The following is a 14,501-nucleotide window of genomic DNA, read 5'->3' as shown; positions in this document are numbered from 1 at the left end:
GTTCCCTTTGTCCTCCCTCTTAGGCCTGGTGCTTGCTCCAAGGCTCCCTCCTTATGTTCCCTTCTGCCTGCTGCAGAGGCTCTCTGGCTAAATAAGTGTTGCTAAAATTCCTTCCCGGGGAAGACGACACCTACCCCTCTTCCTAAGGTCCTAATGACAGTCCTAGGCACAATTCCACCAAAGGTGACTCCAGGGCACCAATGGATTTACTGGACTGACATACAGAACATAGGTGAAGGGTTAGTTTCTGAGTGTGGATGCTTCTCCCTGCAAGAAATCCACATTGCAAAGTCTTTATCCAGCAGGGATAAGGATTTCCCACAGCCACATAGATGGAGACTCCCTCCACTAGTCTTCCCAGACTATATGTTTCTAGTCCCTCCTTGAGGTCATGCACAATTAGGGCAGGATTGCAGACAACAGGCAGTATGGAGTGGTTGGATCATCAGGCGAAGGTCCTGTGAGTCCCATGATGGGGGATATAAACAGTCAACAGGTTCAGCTCGGATGAGGGCACAGCTGAACTTGAAGAAGATAGGGATTATTGGGCTCAGAGGATAGTCATATACAGCAAAGAAAGGTGCCTTGACTCCTCTGCAGCTGATGGGGATGGAGCTGACATCAAATCCACATCCTCCTAAGGGGACCGCATCAACTCTCCTGGCAACTGTCTTCCCAGCTCGATGCCCCTGTGCTGTGAAGCTTCTGGGAATGGTATGTCCCTGTGAGCAGCTTCTCTGTTATTACTGTGCAAGACAGGGTTTGGATTTCAGTTATCTCAGTGCCGCTGGCCCTTGCTCTGCCACCCACCAAAGTGAGCAAAACATCACTCCAAATTTAGCAAAATCTGGACGACCATCAGCAACATTTTTATTGCAAATTAGTTAACAAAAAAGATGAAAAAATACATCATTTTCATTACCTACAGTTTTACATGTAGATAACATTTTTTTTTTAAGTTTCCTTTTTTCTGTAAACTACACTTTATTTTATAAAACATGGTAAGAATCAACATCTTAGGATGTGTCTGGTCATACCTACTAGGAATGGTACAGACACTGCCCCCCCAAAAGCCAGGAGGAGCTGCCCTGAGGAGGTGGGCACCTGCCCCTGAGCGCGCCTCCAGCATACAGTGGCTGGGAGAGGGCTTGCTGGATGGCGGATGGGGCCATCCTGGGTTGTGCTCTTAGGAGCTACTGGTTCGGCAGCTGCAGGTCACGAGGCCTGGGTGGCACTGAGCCACGTTTCTGACATTCCTCATCAGCTTGACACAGGACAGACTTGTTCCTTTAGATTTTTTAAACAAAATCCACCTTTAACATGTATTTACAGGTACTTATTCTGCCACAGGCTTATACTTGATACTGCAAGAATCTGTTGTGAGCACTGCCCTGAACCAGGAGGGATATCCCAGAGGCAGGCGCTACCCCACATTCCAGCACACTCAGGCAAGTCCCCAACCTGGGCAGAGGACTTCACAGCCCAGATTTCCTTGAGGTTTCAATGCAGGCCACTCTGGCGAGTCCACAATGCACACTGGAACCCTTCAGTAGTCAGGTTTTGGGAGCCCAGGCCCAGGCAGGGACAGTCCATCCTCAGTTGAATTTGGATGATGCTGTTCAAAGAGTAATGCTGGGGCCCCCACAGGGAAAAAGTCCAGGCAGTGTCTTATTCCAGGAGGTGGGGTTACTCTACATGGTCCCCAGGAAGCACCACATCCTGCATGGCTCACTGGCTCAAGATGTCAGGAAGGGGACAGTGGGGTGGGGCAAGCGGGGAGGGAAGTACTCCCAAGGCCCATCAACACTACTATGGAACACCGAAGCCTGAAGATTCCTGACTGGTACTGGGTAGCACCCTCTGCACGTGCCAAGGACACCTCTTTAAACCCAACACTGGTAGTTTTAGAAAATGTATAAACCACATCATTTTACTTGTTTCCTGTTTTAGATACAAAACTAATCTATGAGCCCAAGGTGTGAAGGTCTTGGCCTGTCTCTAAACACATCTACAAATCCCAGGTCACTGGGAGGAGGGGGCAGTGGGTGTAGGGTGGCAGGCATCTGGGTAGACAGGGATTTCTGGCCATGGCAGGTTCCAGTTTCCCTTCTGTCATGGTTTCCTTTTTGATTTTGGAAAGAAGCAATCAATAAATAAACAGCATTTACAAATCATGAATCCTTGTTCATATTTTACAAACACACAGGGAACTTTACCCTGACCAGGAAAATCAAGGCTCTTGAGAACTAGTTTATTTTCTTGGAACAGATACGTTTTTCCCTAGTGCCATAGAAAACAATACATATAAATAAAAAGGCAGTGTTTCTGTGGAAAATAAAAGTACATAAATAAATACTAAAAAAAAAAAAAGGAAATTCTTGTCCTCTTATTTTGTATAAAAACATTTAAAAAAAAAAAAAAAAAAAAAGCTCCTTTGGTCGCCCCTGCATCCTGGAGCACTGGAAACGACTCCCAACAGGGCTTGGGAACGGAAGCTGGGGTCCTGCATCCCGCATCACTGTTTACTTAAATGCCTCTGGAATGTGGGTGATCTGGGACGGCATGCTGGTGGGCGGGCTGGAGATGCCCTCGGACCAATCAGAGATGTTGGAATGCGGGGAGGAGCTGGACCACTGGTCAGGAGACTCGGGGGATGGGGTGAGGAAGGGGTGCTCTGGCACCTGCAGCTGGTGGCTGGGGGTGTTGTCCACAGGTGAGGATGAGTAGCTGTGCTGGGAAGGAGGGGTCAGGAATTGGGTAGTGGTCATGGGCGGGACCATCGAGGATGGCAGTGATGTGGGCAGGGCCTGGCTCTCCTGGGGCAGGATGGTGTGCACAGGCAGACTGCTGGGGCCCAGTGGCTGTACATCCGCCTGGCTGTGCTCCCCACTCAGAAAGCTCCGGCCCAGGTGCCCATTGGCTGCTGAGCTCACACTGAGGTGTGGCTGTGATGGTGGCTGCAGATTCTGAGGCTGGATTTGTAAGTTCTGTGGCTGCACCTGCTGGGTCTGCACCAGATGGGGCTGCGTAGCCAGCCGTGTGTTGGGCAAGCCCTGGTAGATCATTGGGGACAAGGTATTGGTGGAGAGACTGTTGTGTAGTGGGCCCATCATGCCATGCTGGAGGCCAGCTGCCTGTGTGCTCAGTGTGCCCGATGCCACACCTGGCCGTAGTGGGTTGTACTGGCTGGGCACCATGCCGTTCTGCAGCCGGGGGAGCCACTCACACTGGCCATTCAAGCTTGCAGGCGCACCCACGGTGAAATTCATAGCCCCTGTGCCATTGGTACTCAGCACTGTGCTGGCACTGGAGGCTACAGGCAGGTGGGAGAGGCGTGGGGGCTGTGGCTCAAAGGCCAGCCGGCTGCTTCCGGCCAGTGCTGCCATCTCAGGCTTGGCTGCCACATTCAAGTGGCTGATGCCCAGGTGGGTGTCAGGCATACCAGGCAGGTGGCTGAGAGGCATGGATGGAGACTGCTGGAATGGGGAGGGGAGGAGGGGTGGTGAGGCCACGTCTGACAAGTAGCCGTGAGGTGACTCAAGGGAGTCCACAGGCGACAGCATGCTGGAGCTGTCCAACAGGCAGCCCTTGCCATCCTGGGACTTCTTCCTCCGTGCTTTGAGGTCCTTAGCTTCCTTGCTGCCACAGGCCAGCCCTTTGGTGCTGGGCTTGCGAGCCTTTTTGCCTTGTGTGGCGGACTTGAGGTTGCCCAGGTAACCATTGGGCGAGCAGAGTGTGGGAGATAGGGTGGGCGTGCCACCCAGGGCAGTGCCGTGCAGCTGTGGGCTGCGCACCAGGTTGTACTCATCCAGCAGCCGCACGATATCGTGGTGCATGCGCTCCTGAGCAATGTCCCGTGGCAGTCGGTCCATGTGATCTGTGATGTCCCGGTTGGCAAAGTGGTCCAGCAGCACTTTGGCAGTCTCATAGCTGCCCTCACGGGCGGCCAGGAACAGGGGAGTCTCCTCCTGTAGGACATGGACAGGAGGCTTGGTATAGGACCTGCTGAGTCATTCATGATGGATGGCCTGGGAGGAGGAGCTAGGGAAGCAGTAGTTCCTCTTCCTCTTTTCACAGTGGGGGAGACCTATCTAGACCCAAACATCCTAGACTACCAGGCTTGCGGGGAGGAGGGTTATAGTGGGGCCTCCCTATGTTACCCAAGATGGCCTGGAACTCACAATCATCTTGCCTTCACTTCCTAATCCTAGGATTACTGGCGTGTGCCACTACACCTGGCTAGACCTGAGTCCAGAGAAGGTGTGTGGGACCCTCCACGCTAAATCCATAGGGCTTCCCATGTGTGGGTTCAGACTGCCAAAAATCTAACGAACCTCGTGTCCTTTACCCTCCCAAAATGCAAGTATAAAATACTGCAATTTTGGGCAAATCAATGGGCACAGGGAAGACATTTCCTGTCCAAAGGGTCATAATCAGTGGCCATGGTATCTCAGCTCCTTCCAGGTCTGCTCTGCCTAGTAGACACAACCATACACCTCTCCGTGAAGAATGTGAAAGGCCTAGGAACCTAGAGAGCGGTCTACCAGGCTCTGATTCTCTTTATAACCACTGGCCCACCTGGACCAGGGAGAACCTGTGTCTAACAGCAACCTGCACCTGCTGCATTCTCAACCTGCAGTGGGAAATGGAGGCACAAACTCTGCACTTCTGAGCAACTAAACGTAGTCCTGAAGAAGTAACTAGCCCTGGACAAACAGAGTCACTGGGAGGCAAGGTGGAGAGATGCAGCCCAGCTCAGCAGTGTCTCCTTTATCCCAAAGGAGGGAGGATGCTACGGAGTGGTGGGCCAGACCAGGGGCCCTGCAGACCTTGAGTGACACCGAGACACCCCACCCCGGCCCCTTGGCTAATCCTGAACCCCTAGGCCACCATATCCTGCAAAGACAGAGGGGAACAGAAGTCAAGGTTCAAGTAACAGTGACACAGGACATTGGTGGCCACCGGGTGGGTAACTTTATCTGCTGTTGTCCCAGCCCCCAGCCCCAACACTTGGGAGGTGTCGGAAGAGTTAGCTGTGTCCCAGACACTAACACTCTAAGTGGTCTACATATGGGTGCACTGAGTCCCAGCATGCCCCTGTGGTTAAGGCAGCTCTTTTGCATACCTTGTTGTTCTGCATGTCTTTGTTGGCGCCATTCTTCAGGAGCACAACTGCAGCATCCACATTGTTCACTGCCGCTGCCCAGTGCAAGGCCGACTTGCCTGGAAAGAAAGCAAGGAGAGACAAGAGTAGGTTAGGACTGACCAGACCATGTGGTGGTTGATGTCCTCAGGAGCTAGGCTGTAGCTTGGGCCTACCTAGGTCATCCACAGCATTGACGTCTGCATGCGAGTTGATGAGGTCCTCCAGCATGCCCTCTACGGCCAGGCGTGCAGCCAGGATCAGTGGGGTTGTGCCATCATGCATGCGGGCATCCAGATCTGTGGCTCGGTTCCGGAGCAGGATCTGGAAGGCAGGGATGGATTCAGGCAGAGTGATCCAAACACAAGTTGGGATCTCCAGGAACCAATGCCCAGCTGTTCCCATGACTGGACCATCTTACGGTCATGCCTATCAGAAACACCTGCCTGGCATGGGGATAAAAGGGAGAGAAACCAGGATGGGAATCCCCCTCAAGGCCCACAGCCATACTTGGAACTGCTAAGCTGCCCTGCTTGAGTCACAAGTGGGAGGAGTGGGATGGTGACCTGAGTAAGGACTCACAGTACTGCCTGGATTCCTGCAGAGCATACACAGATTTGTCTGTACAAGCAAAGCAGGCCATGTGGACCTGCCCTGGGCTCCTCTTATCCTGTGGCTGACCTCAACCTCTCTTTGCTCTTTTGAAACAGGGTCTTTCTATAAAGACCAGGCTAGCTTTGTGCTCACAATCCTCTCAGATTCTAGAGTGCTGGGATAACAGGTATGCATTGCCCTGTCTGGTTTAATTTCTTCTGCAGACCAATAATATGTTGCTCAAGTTAAGAAATGATTAAATGGCAAGCTTTTTGACGCCAGGTCTATGCTCCGTTGGAGTCTGCTCCAGGGAGGCTTAGAGGATGGGACCTGGTAGCTGGGGTCAATGGCTGGCAACATGCAGGAGTAGCTACAGGGATTGTCCCTGGAGACCCAGGCTGCTAAATCCCTAAATCCACCCTGGCCGGCTTCAGGCTTCCAGGCAAAGGCCAGGACCAGCAGCCTCTAAAGCTCTCTTCCTGCTGCCATGGGCTATGCCTGCAGCCACAGCTGAATGGGGTGGGACTAGGCTGCAGAGGCTACAGCACTGGATGGAAGGCCTCAAGTCAGGCCATAGCCTTTAGACTGAAGGGTCTTACTGAGGGTAGGGAGGCCCTGCCTCACCCTGTAGGTTCCTTAGAACCACCTTCGGCCAGCTTGCCCAGAGAACACAGGTGGGGCTTGATGCCCTTTGTAACCTGAACTTGCTCCAATGTGCAGTTCCAGTGTTGAGGTGCCAGCTGTTCCTGACCAGTCACACTTGGAATTAGGGCTTGCAGGGCCCATGTCAGCCAGACCGCTGCCCCAGATCAGGTCACTGGCCCCAAGGGTGCAGTGCTGCCTACCTGAAAGACACCCTGAGCATCTGCAGAAACAGCTGCATGCAATGGGGTGCGCCCCATGTTGTCCTGGATGTTGGCATCTGCACTGGCCTCCAGCAAGCGCTTGGCAGCATCTGAACGAGAGTATCTGGCAGCCAGGTGCAGGGCAGTCTCTCCTGTGCGGTCCGTCTGGTTGTGCAAACTGGCGCCCTGGTAGATGAAGTCGGAGATGACAGCAGGTGCATCTTCTTCTTCTTCACTATTGCCTGTCTCGAGGCCTCCTCCACTGCAGGAGGCGATCATGAGGGGTGTGAAGCCATCTGCAGAGAGGAGAGAGACAGGGGTGGGTGTGGAAAGGGTGCTGTCAGCCTGGGGGGGGGGGGGTGGTCAGTACCCAGCCATGGCCATGGCAGCCCTGCCACAGCCTTCGGTTCAAGGGACAGCTGTGTGGACAGACACACCTCTCAGCACACAGTGGCTACTGGGGGCTGTTGAAGTCATCCTGAGTTCCTACAGGACAGAGCCCTAGTCTAGCTACCAACCTGCAATGATGGGGTGATAAAGACGCCCTCCAGTTTTACTTCCCGACCTGCCCAAGATACCCTTCATTGAGGACCCGTTCAGGAAAAAGACAAGAAAAATGTACTCAAAAAGTCACTATTGGGCAAATGAGATGGCTCAGTGGGTAAAGGCCTTTGCTGCCAAGCCTGCCAACCTGACTTTGGTCCCTGGGACCCACGTGGTGGAAAGAGAAAACCAACTCATGCAAGTTGTCCTCCATGTGTGCACTATGGCACATGTGTGCCCCCTCACTCAAATGAATAAATATTTGAAAATATAATAAAAAGAAGGGCTGGGGAGATTGCTCAACAGTTAGAGCACTGGCTGCTCTTCCAGAGGACTTGGGTTCAATCCCCACCACCCATATAGCTGCTCACAACAATCTGCAACTCTAGTCCCAGGGGATCCAATGGCCTTTTCTGGCTTCCATAGGCGCAAGGCATGCACATGGTACACAGACATATACGTAGGCAGAACCATGCACATAACATAAAAAATATATATACACATATTTTTTATATACATATATGCATATAATTTTAAAAGTCAACACTTTAGCCAGTCATGGGAGCCACACCTATAATCCCAGCACACTGGAAGTTGAGACAGAAGAACCATATTTGGGGCTAGCCTGGCCTAACAGTAAGACCCTGCCTCAAAAAACAAAGGGGAAAAAAAAAATCCAACACTCGGACGTATTGCAAAGCAGCATTTCATGAACAAGTGTACTGTGGGGGTAGCAGGAGCCTGGAGATCAGCTCAGGGAAGGGTGCTGCTAGGCAGAGGCATTCAGTGACCCAACCCTTCTCAAGTCCTGCTGGCCTCTAAGTCTACACTAGGGGTGTGTGTGTGTGTGTGTGTGTGTGTGTGTGTGTGTGTGTGTGTGTGTGTGTGTGTGGTGTCTGCAGTGGCCTTACCTGGTCCTCGGACATTGACATCCATGCAGTCAGCATCCACCTCACCCTGAGGTGGTGTTGGGGCCATGGCAGACATGCGCAGGTCAGCAGCATCCAGGTGCTGCTGGGTCCACTGCCTGTGGTCAGTCTGATCATCCAGGTCAGGAAGAACCACTGGCTCCTCAAACTGAATTTGGACAGAGAAAGCAGAGCCTCATCACTTGGGGCCCAGGTGGGAAGTGCCACCCAGGGAAGCCTGGGAGCCTGCTGGACTTACCCGGAACTTCTTGGTCTCCAGGTCTTCGTCCCCCCACTCGTTCTGATTGTCGTCCATCAGGGCACCATCTGAGGCATTCTTCAGGGGCCTGGGTGAGGGGGTGGGGAGACTGAGCAGGTGCTCCAGGAAATGCCCTATAGCCACAGCTCCTATGGGCACCCTCTACATGCAGGTGGGCTCAGAGTGAGGAACGGGATAGATGGGCCCATGGGCTTGCAGGAGCTAAGCACCCCACCCACCCTGCCACTCACCCCCCAACACAGTGGGGGCAGTGTCCACTCACTTGAGGCCGACAGAGTCCTCGCCAAGGGGCTCTCTCCGCTTCTTCTTGCTGGCCTCTGACACTTTGAAGCCCTCAGGGAACCAGAGCTGGCCATGCTGCCGCCGGCGCTTGCGGGACAGGAGTACCCCGCAGCCCACAAAGAACAGGAGCACGAAGGCAGCGGCTGCCACGTACATGAGGTGCAGCTGCGGGGGCAGCGGAGGCTCCACCGTCTCACCTGCGGGCAGGGGCGGCAGGCAAGCGCCCCACGTCAGGCGTGGTGATGCTGTGGGCCGGCGGGGGGCGGCGGACTGGCTCCGCGGCCAGTGCCTCCTCACCCACTCTCCTCCATCCCACCCCCCAAAATAAGGTCATTTTCTACGTGATTAATCAGAATTGCAAACTATCGCTAAATTCTCTCCTGCACCAGCCGATCTGTCTGGAGACAGTGCTCACTTCTCCCCTTTCGAGGAGGAGGATTAGCGAACTTCAAATCGCTGCGCTCGCATTGAGCTGTTAAGACAAAGGATTTAGGGGGATTTTCAAGATACAAACTTCAACACTTCACATGACACCGATCAATTCTCTCTCTCTCCTTAAAAAAAAAACTGTAATGATTTTGAAATAATACCCAACAAAGAAAAATCAGGGGTAAAGAATGGGGAGAGAAAAAAGCTCCCCCACACTTTCTGGTATATGTATACAATTAAGCTTTACCTGTGGCTGTCACCATCCACAGGGAAGGAAGGCCATCAGGAAAATTCCAGAAAAGCACTTTCTGAGCTCTGATGGCAGCTGGCACAGGAGTGTGAGACAGCCTGTCTGTGCCCTTCCCAGTTAGACTCCCCCTCCACTCCAGCAACCCATGCCTGAAGAAGCAGGGCTGGGGGATGGGGCACACACATCAAAATTTTTTTAGTGTGTATGGGTGTTTTGCCTGTATGCAGGTCTATGAGCCCTGTACATGTCTGGTGCCTGCAGAGGTCAGAAGGCGTAGGATCCCCTGAATTGGCGTTACAGATGGTTATAAGATACCGTGTGGGTTCTGAGATTTGAACCCTGGTCCTCTGCGAGAGCAGCCAATGTTCTTAACTACTGAGCCATCTTTCCAACCATGACCACTCACTCTTTACGGCCTCGATCTTGTAGGGGATGTTGAGGCTGCCAAGTGAAGCAAGCGCGCCCAGGAAGGCAGCCACATCGGTGGCACTCTGGAAACACTGTGAGTACGACTGGACACATTGCCGGTTGTCAATCTCCAGGTAGACAATGGAGCTGGGAACACACACATCACACTGAGATCAGGTGCAGCCTAGCATGCTGCCTGCACACCAGCTCTGACTTGCCATCCTACCCCCCTGACCCAGAGAGCATAGCTGGCAACAGCAGCCCTGCAACTGGACAGTCTCCCTGCAGCCCCGGTTTTTAGCACTCAGCAGGGACTCATCCTACTGCCTAACATGTTTTGCAGCCTTGCCCTTTAGGTACCACAGCACCCCTTTCCTTCACCTCTGAGAAGAGGATGTCCTCAGGCACCCAGGGCCCTCTTGAGAGCAGTACCTGGTGTCCCACAGAAGTCAGGGATGCAGTTGTGGGTTATTCCTCAGAACTCCCCAGGGAGTGGCCTGAGACAACATCAGGCTCAGATGCTAGACAGCTGAGACCATGCCAGCCAAGTCACCCACTCTCAGGCCCGGGCCTCTCGGACACGGGATTCTAACAGCCTCCAGGTGACAATGCATTTCTGACCTTTACTGCAGTTCCATGCCAAGGAAACCAAGGACTAGGAACCGCTGGGGTCAAGAGACACCAAGGTGCCACCTGGCAGATGCCCAGCAGCTCAAAGAGGAACAGGTGGCAGGCTCCTGGGACCCCCAAATGCAGGGTGTGGGGGCGACCTATTTGGCCTGGCTGGTGCTTCTCTGCCCGTCCCCAAGTGGCTCTGTGCAGCATCCGTGAGATGCCCTTATTTGTGCCTCCTCACTGCCACCATCAGCTCCTCAGCCGTCAAGGCTTCAGCAACAGTACCCTCCTGCATTCCCCACCTGCCTCCTCCGCAGTGTGAAGGGGGCTGTAGAGATGGAGGTGCAGACTTGGTCTAGGATGACTGAGCTCCAGGGAACACCCTGGAGGCTTTAATCAGCCTGGTCCTGATTAAACACCTGGTACAGAGCGGGGCCTCAAAACCACAAGCTGGGCAAAGAGTGAAGCCTGCCAGGTACCTAGAGGACAGGTGGCCTCCGCATTCCAGGTCCTTTCTGACCATAAAGTAGGGTGAATACCAGCTCCCCAGAGTTCACCTCCAGGGTTGAGCTGGTAACAGGCAGGGCCCATGGACGCAACTGGGAAACAGCCCTCAGCATCTGGAGCTCACTCACCCTCGGATGTCCATGGGGTCCAGCTCCCTGCGCTGGCGCCCCCCATTGGTGCTGGGAAGCAGCGAAGAGGTGGTCCAGCCCGCGGTGGAGCGCTTGATCGGGTGCTTGCGCAGCTCTTCCTCACGGCCATAGTAGGGGAAGATCATCTGCTGGCCTTGCGCATCACGCTTGAAGACCACGTTGGTGTGCAGCACGTGGCTGAGCTCCCGCAGGAAGTGGAAGGAGTTGTTCCGTAGCTGCTCAGGCGGGAGCAGTACCACCAACACCAACGTGCCAGCCGCCAGCCGCTCGGGCACATGCTCCGCACAGTCCAGTCCATCCCACTCACACTCGGCGCTGTTGCAGCCCTGGTCGCAATGGCCGTCACTGAAGTGGTCCTTGCAATACTGGTCATACAGGGGGCTGAGGGGTACAGGACACACTCAGTCTCATCCCAGCCCGTGGGCCTCACATCCACCCTGACCGGCCCAGATCTGGGAAATGTGCTTGGTGTCCTCTATGGGCAGGGATAGACATCGGGCTCGTGTTCCTGGTATTTGCTGGGTCCTCCCTCCCCCAGCTGTCTGCTGAGCCCTGGGACTCTGAGGCAACCCAGCCTTACTTACTTGCACTGTCCCTCGGTGCGCTGGCAGTCGAAGCCATCAAAGAGGCAGCCGGCTGAGTTGCACTGGCTGTCGCAGTGGCCGTCACTGAAATACTTCCAACACTGCAGGGACTGAGTGCAGTTCTTCCAAGGGTCATTGAAGTTGAGGGAGCAGTCACCACCATCCCAGCCACAGGCATGATTATTGCACTGCAGGTTGCAGACTTTGTTGCCTGCATCCTCCTGGCATTCAGGCAGCTCGCAGGCCTCCTCGATCTGTGGTGGGGGAATGTCGCGCCCAGCGCCACCTGTGAAGCTGTAGTCCAGGATGTGGCACAGCAGCCCGTTGAATTTGGCAGGGCACAGGCAGCGGTAGAAAGGGCTCTCGGATGTGGGCTCACAGGTGCCCTGATTGTAGCAGGGGTTGCTACCCACACAGGGGCTGCTGGCTGGGAACTGGCACTCAGGGCCAGTGAAGGCGGCCAGGCACAGGCAGGTGGGACTGCGTGGGCCTGAGATACACGTACCACCATTGAGGCAGCGCAAGCTGCCACAAGTGCGGGCATCATTCTCACACGTGGCGCCCTCAAAGCCCTGTGGTGGAGAGAGGATGGTGCATTGGATCAGGGTGCTAGGGTTCAGGGACACCATGCACCCCAGCCTAGGCCTGGCCACATCCCATGACCTGTGAGAGCCTGTGGCCTTTCCCCAGTAACAAGATCCTTGAAACATCCTCACCACAGAAAGGTAAGGAAAGCCAAGGGCTTTGAAACAGAGGGATAGCTGAGTAGGTATAACCCTAGGAGTTTTTAGAGCCTTGAAAAACCAGGCTGACACTGGTACATTGTATGTGTATGAATCCCTGAGTGTTAACACCCAGAGCAAATACTGCTTATCAGTGCCAGCTTTGAGTGTGACCCTCAACACCTTCCATGCAAGGTGGTAACCATAGGAAATGGCAGGCAGGGTGAGGACCTGGCCCTCTTGCTAAGTTCTCACGCAAACCTAAAACTGCTCTAAAATGAACATCTATTTAAAAACAAGAGGCTGGGCTGGGCCTCGGTGTCAGAACATTTGCCCAGCATGTGTGAGGACCTAGGTTCCCAATACAGCATAGCAGGAAATAAACTTTTTAAACAGGGTCTTGCTCTGCAGCCTGCGATAGCCTTGACTGCAAGGCAATCTTTCAGCCTCAGCCCCAGAGTACTAGAATTACAGGCATGTAGGTATTATGCCCACTCAAGTTTTATGAATGAGCTGGGAGAGTGGGCATGAGGAAGCATGGTGCTTGGTCCCTAGTCTTGGCTAGAGGCCTTCAGGCTACTCTGCTCTGGGTGAGGGTGGGTGTGGGACAGGTCCCTCCAATGTAAGATGAAGGGGTTCTGGCACCCTAGCAGCTGCACAGGGCCAGGGGCACCTACCGCAGGGCACCTGCAGATGAATCCGCGGGCAGTGTTGGAGGCCACGGCACAGACGCCCCCGTTCTTGCATGGTTTGCCCCTGCAGCCATTGATGACTGACTCACAGCGGCGTCCTGGGTGAGAAGACAGTAAGGAGCTAGCCCTGCCGCCACTGCCCGCCCGTCCACCCATTGGGCCCACCCGCCCAAGGCACGTACCAGTGTGGCCAGCCCGGCACTCGCAGTGGAAATCATTAACACGCTGCACGCAGTCCTGGGTGCCACGTGGGTCACAGGGGTTGGAGAGACACTCATTGACATCACCCTCACACCGCTCCCCAACGAAGCCTGGCGGGCAGGTGCAGCTATAGCCACCCACTTGGTCCACACAGGTGCCATTGTTGAAGCACTTGGGGCTTCGGGAGGCAGGATCAAGGTGGGGATGGCAGTCATCAACATTGATCTCACAGTGTACACCTGCAAGGTGACCATGGACACTGTCAGGGGATGGTACTGGCTGTACTCTGTCCTGTGTGGCCCAGCACAGCAATCAGTTAGAAACTGGGACCCAGGGAAGGTGGCACAGTGCCAGTGGAGTCTATCTTCCTACCAAGATTGGCCCCACAAGGCACGATGGAGTGAGCTCTGGCTGGATCCTAGCCACACCACCCGGGTCCCCACTCTTACCCTGTGTACCCCTGGGGCAGGAGCACTTGTAGGTGTTGGTCAGATCGATGCAGGTACCCCCATTTTGGCAGGGCTGGGAGAGGCACTCATTGATCTCCTCAGAACAGTTAGATCCGTGATAGCCAGCCACACACTGTAGAAATGGCACAGGCTCAGCTCAGCTGGAGTCATGGTATCATGTCCCCCACCTTCGATGCAGGCCTACACACCTGTTAGGCCTACACTGGCAGCCCGGGGCAGGGAGGGGTCCACCCAGCAGTCCCCAGGCACGACCTCAGTAAATTAAAGTCACTGTCCAAGGTGGGGAGGGGACAACACCTGGTCCCACAGGGGTGAGGTCTTAGAACAGGTGGTAGGTAGCATAAACTATCTCGGAAAGGACCCTAAGCCCCTGCTTGGCACGTTCTTCCTCCAGCACATCTGTAATGGGACTGGATCCTGTACAGGCGTGTGAAACCTTGCTCTAATAAGACACTGGGCTCAGTGTGCCAAGATACACCAGCTCCCAGCTCAAAAGCCCTCCTGCGGCAACACTCATGCCAATACCCTCCCCGCCACCCCAAGACGGCCCGCACCTTGCAGGAAAAGCCACCCAGGTAGTCAGTGCAGGTGGCTCCGTTCTGGCACGGGTTGGGGGAGCATTCGTCCACCTCGTCCTCACAGTAGCTGCCCGTGTAGCCTGCCTGGCAGTGGCAGTAATGCTTGTCTTCCTTGTTCACACAGAGGCCTCCATGCTGGCACAGGAGGGCGACATCGATGCCTGCGGGCACAGGAATGAGAAGGAGCTGGGACTTGGGCTGCAACGTCCAGGACTACCTGCCCACGTCCTCCCGACTTGGCAGGCACCAGGGCGATCCTGGCCGGGGTTGAGCCAGGGCAAGGAGGGATGGGCGGGGCCAG

The 14,501-nt window shown here is 54.6% G+C and overlaps 1 protein-coding gene and 1 long non-coding RNA gene across 2 annotated transcripts in view; one reads left to right on the top strand and one right to left on the bottom strand.

Moving 5' to 3' along the window:
* Window positions 1-848: 848 nt before the first annotated feature.
* Window positions 849-14,501, bottom strand: part of Notch1 (notch receptor 1) — a 47,111-nt gene continuing 33,458 nt past the window's right edge. The window contains exons 21-34 of the mRNA XM_052725075.1: window positions 14,177-14,361; window positions 13,602-13,734; window positions 13,134-13,391; window positions 12,937-13,049; window positions 11,538-12,109; window positions 10,933-11,334; window positions 9,681-9,829; window positions 8,576-8,792; window positions 8,293-8,380; window positions 8,037-8,202; window positions 6,583-6,878; window positions 5,320-5,467; window positions 5,126-5,223; window positions 849-3,968 (exon numbers count right to left, since the gene is read on the bottom strand). Coding sequence (XP_052581035.1) covers window positions 2,523-3,968; window positions 5,126-5,223; window positions 5,320-5,467; window positions 6,583-6,878; window positions 8,037-8,202; window positions 8,293-8,380; window positions 8,576-8,792; window positions 9,681-9,829; window positions 10,933-11,334; window positions 11,538-12,109; window positions 12,937-13,049; window positions 13,134-13,391; window positions 13,602-13,734; window positions 14,177-14,361 — 4,271 coding nt within the window. The 3' untranslated portion in view covers window positions 849-2,522. The remainder of the gene's footprint in view (window positions 3,969-5,125; window positions 5,224-5,319; window positions 5,468-6,582; window positions 6,879-8,036; window positions 8,203-8,292; window positions 8,381-8,575; window positions 8,793-9,680; window positions 9,830-10,932; window positions 11,335-11,537; window positions 12,110-12,936; window positions 13,050-13,133; window positions 13,392-13,601; window positions 13,735-14,176; window positions 14,362-14,501) is intronic.
* On the top strand, window positions 5,474-14,499 carry LOC128101749 (uncharacterized). Its single transcript, XR_008215175.1, has 3 exons — window positions 5,474-5,924; window positions 9,704-9,776; window positions 14,325-14,499. It is a non-coding gene; the product is annotated as an uncharacterized LOC128101749 (long non-coding RNA).

This window comes from Peromyscus californicus, unplaced genomic scaffold (genome assembly GCF_007827085.1).
Source record: "Peromyscus californicus insignis strain IS unplaced genomic scaffold, ASM782708v3 Scaffold_7__1_contigs__length_154581171, whole genome shotgun sequence".
Taxonomy (NCBI): Eukaryota; Metazoa; Chordata; class Mammalia; order Rodentia; family Cricetidae; genus Peromyscus; species Peromyscus californicus.
Note: the sequence above shows the minus strand (reverse complement) of the source record. Positions and strands in the feature narration are given on the sequence as shown.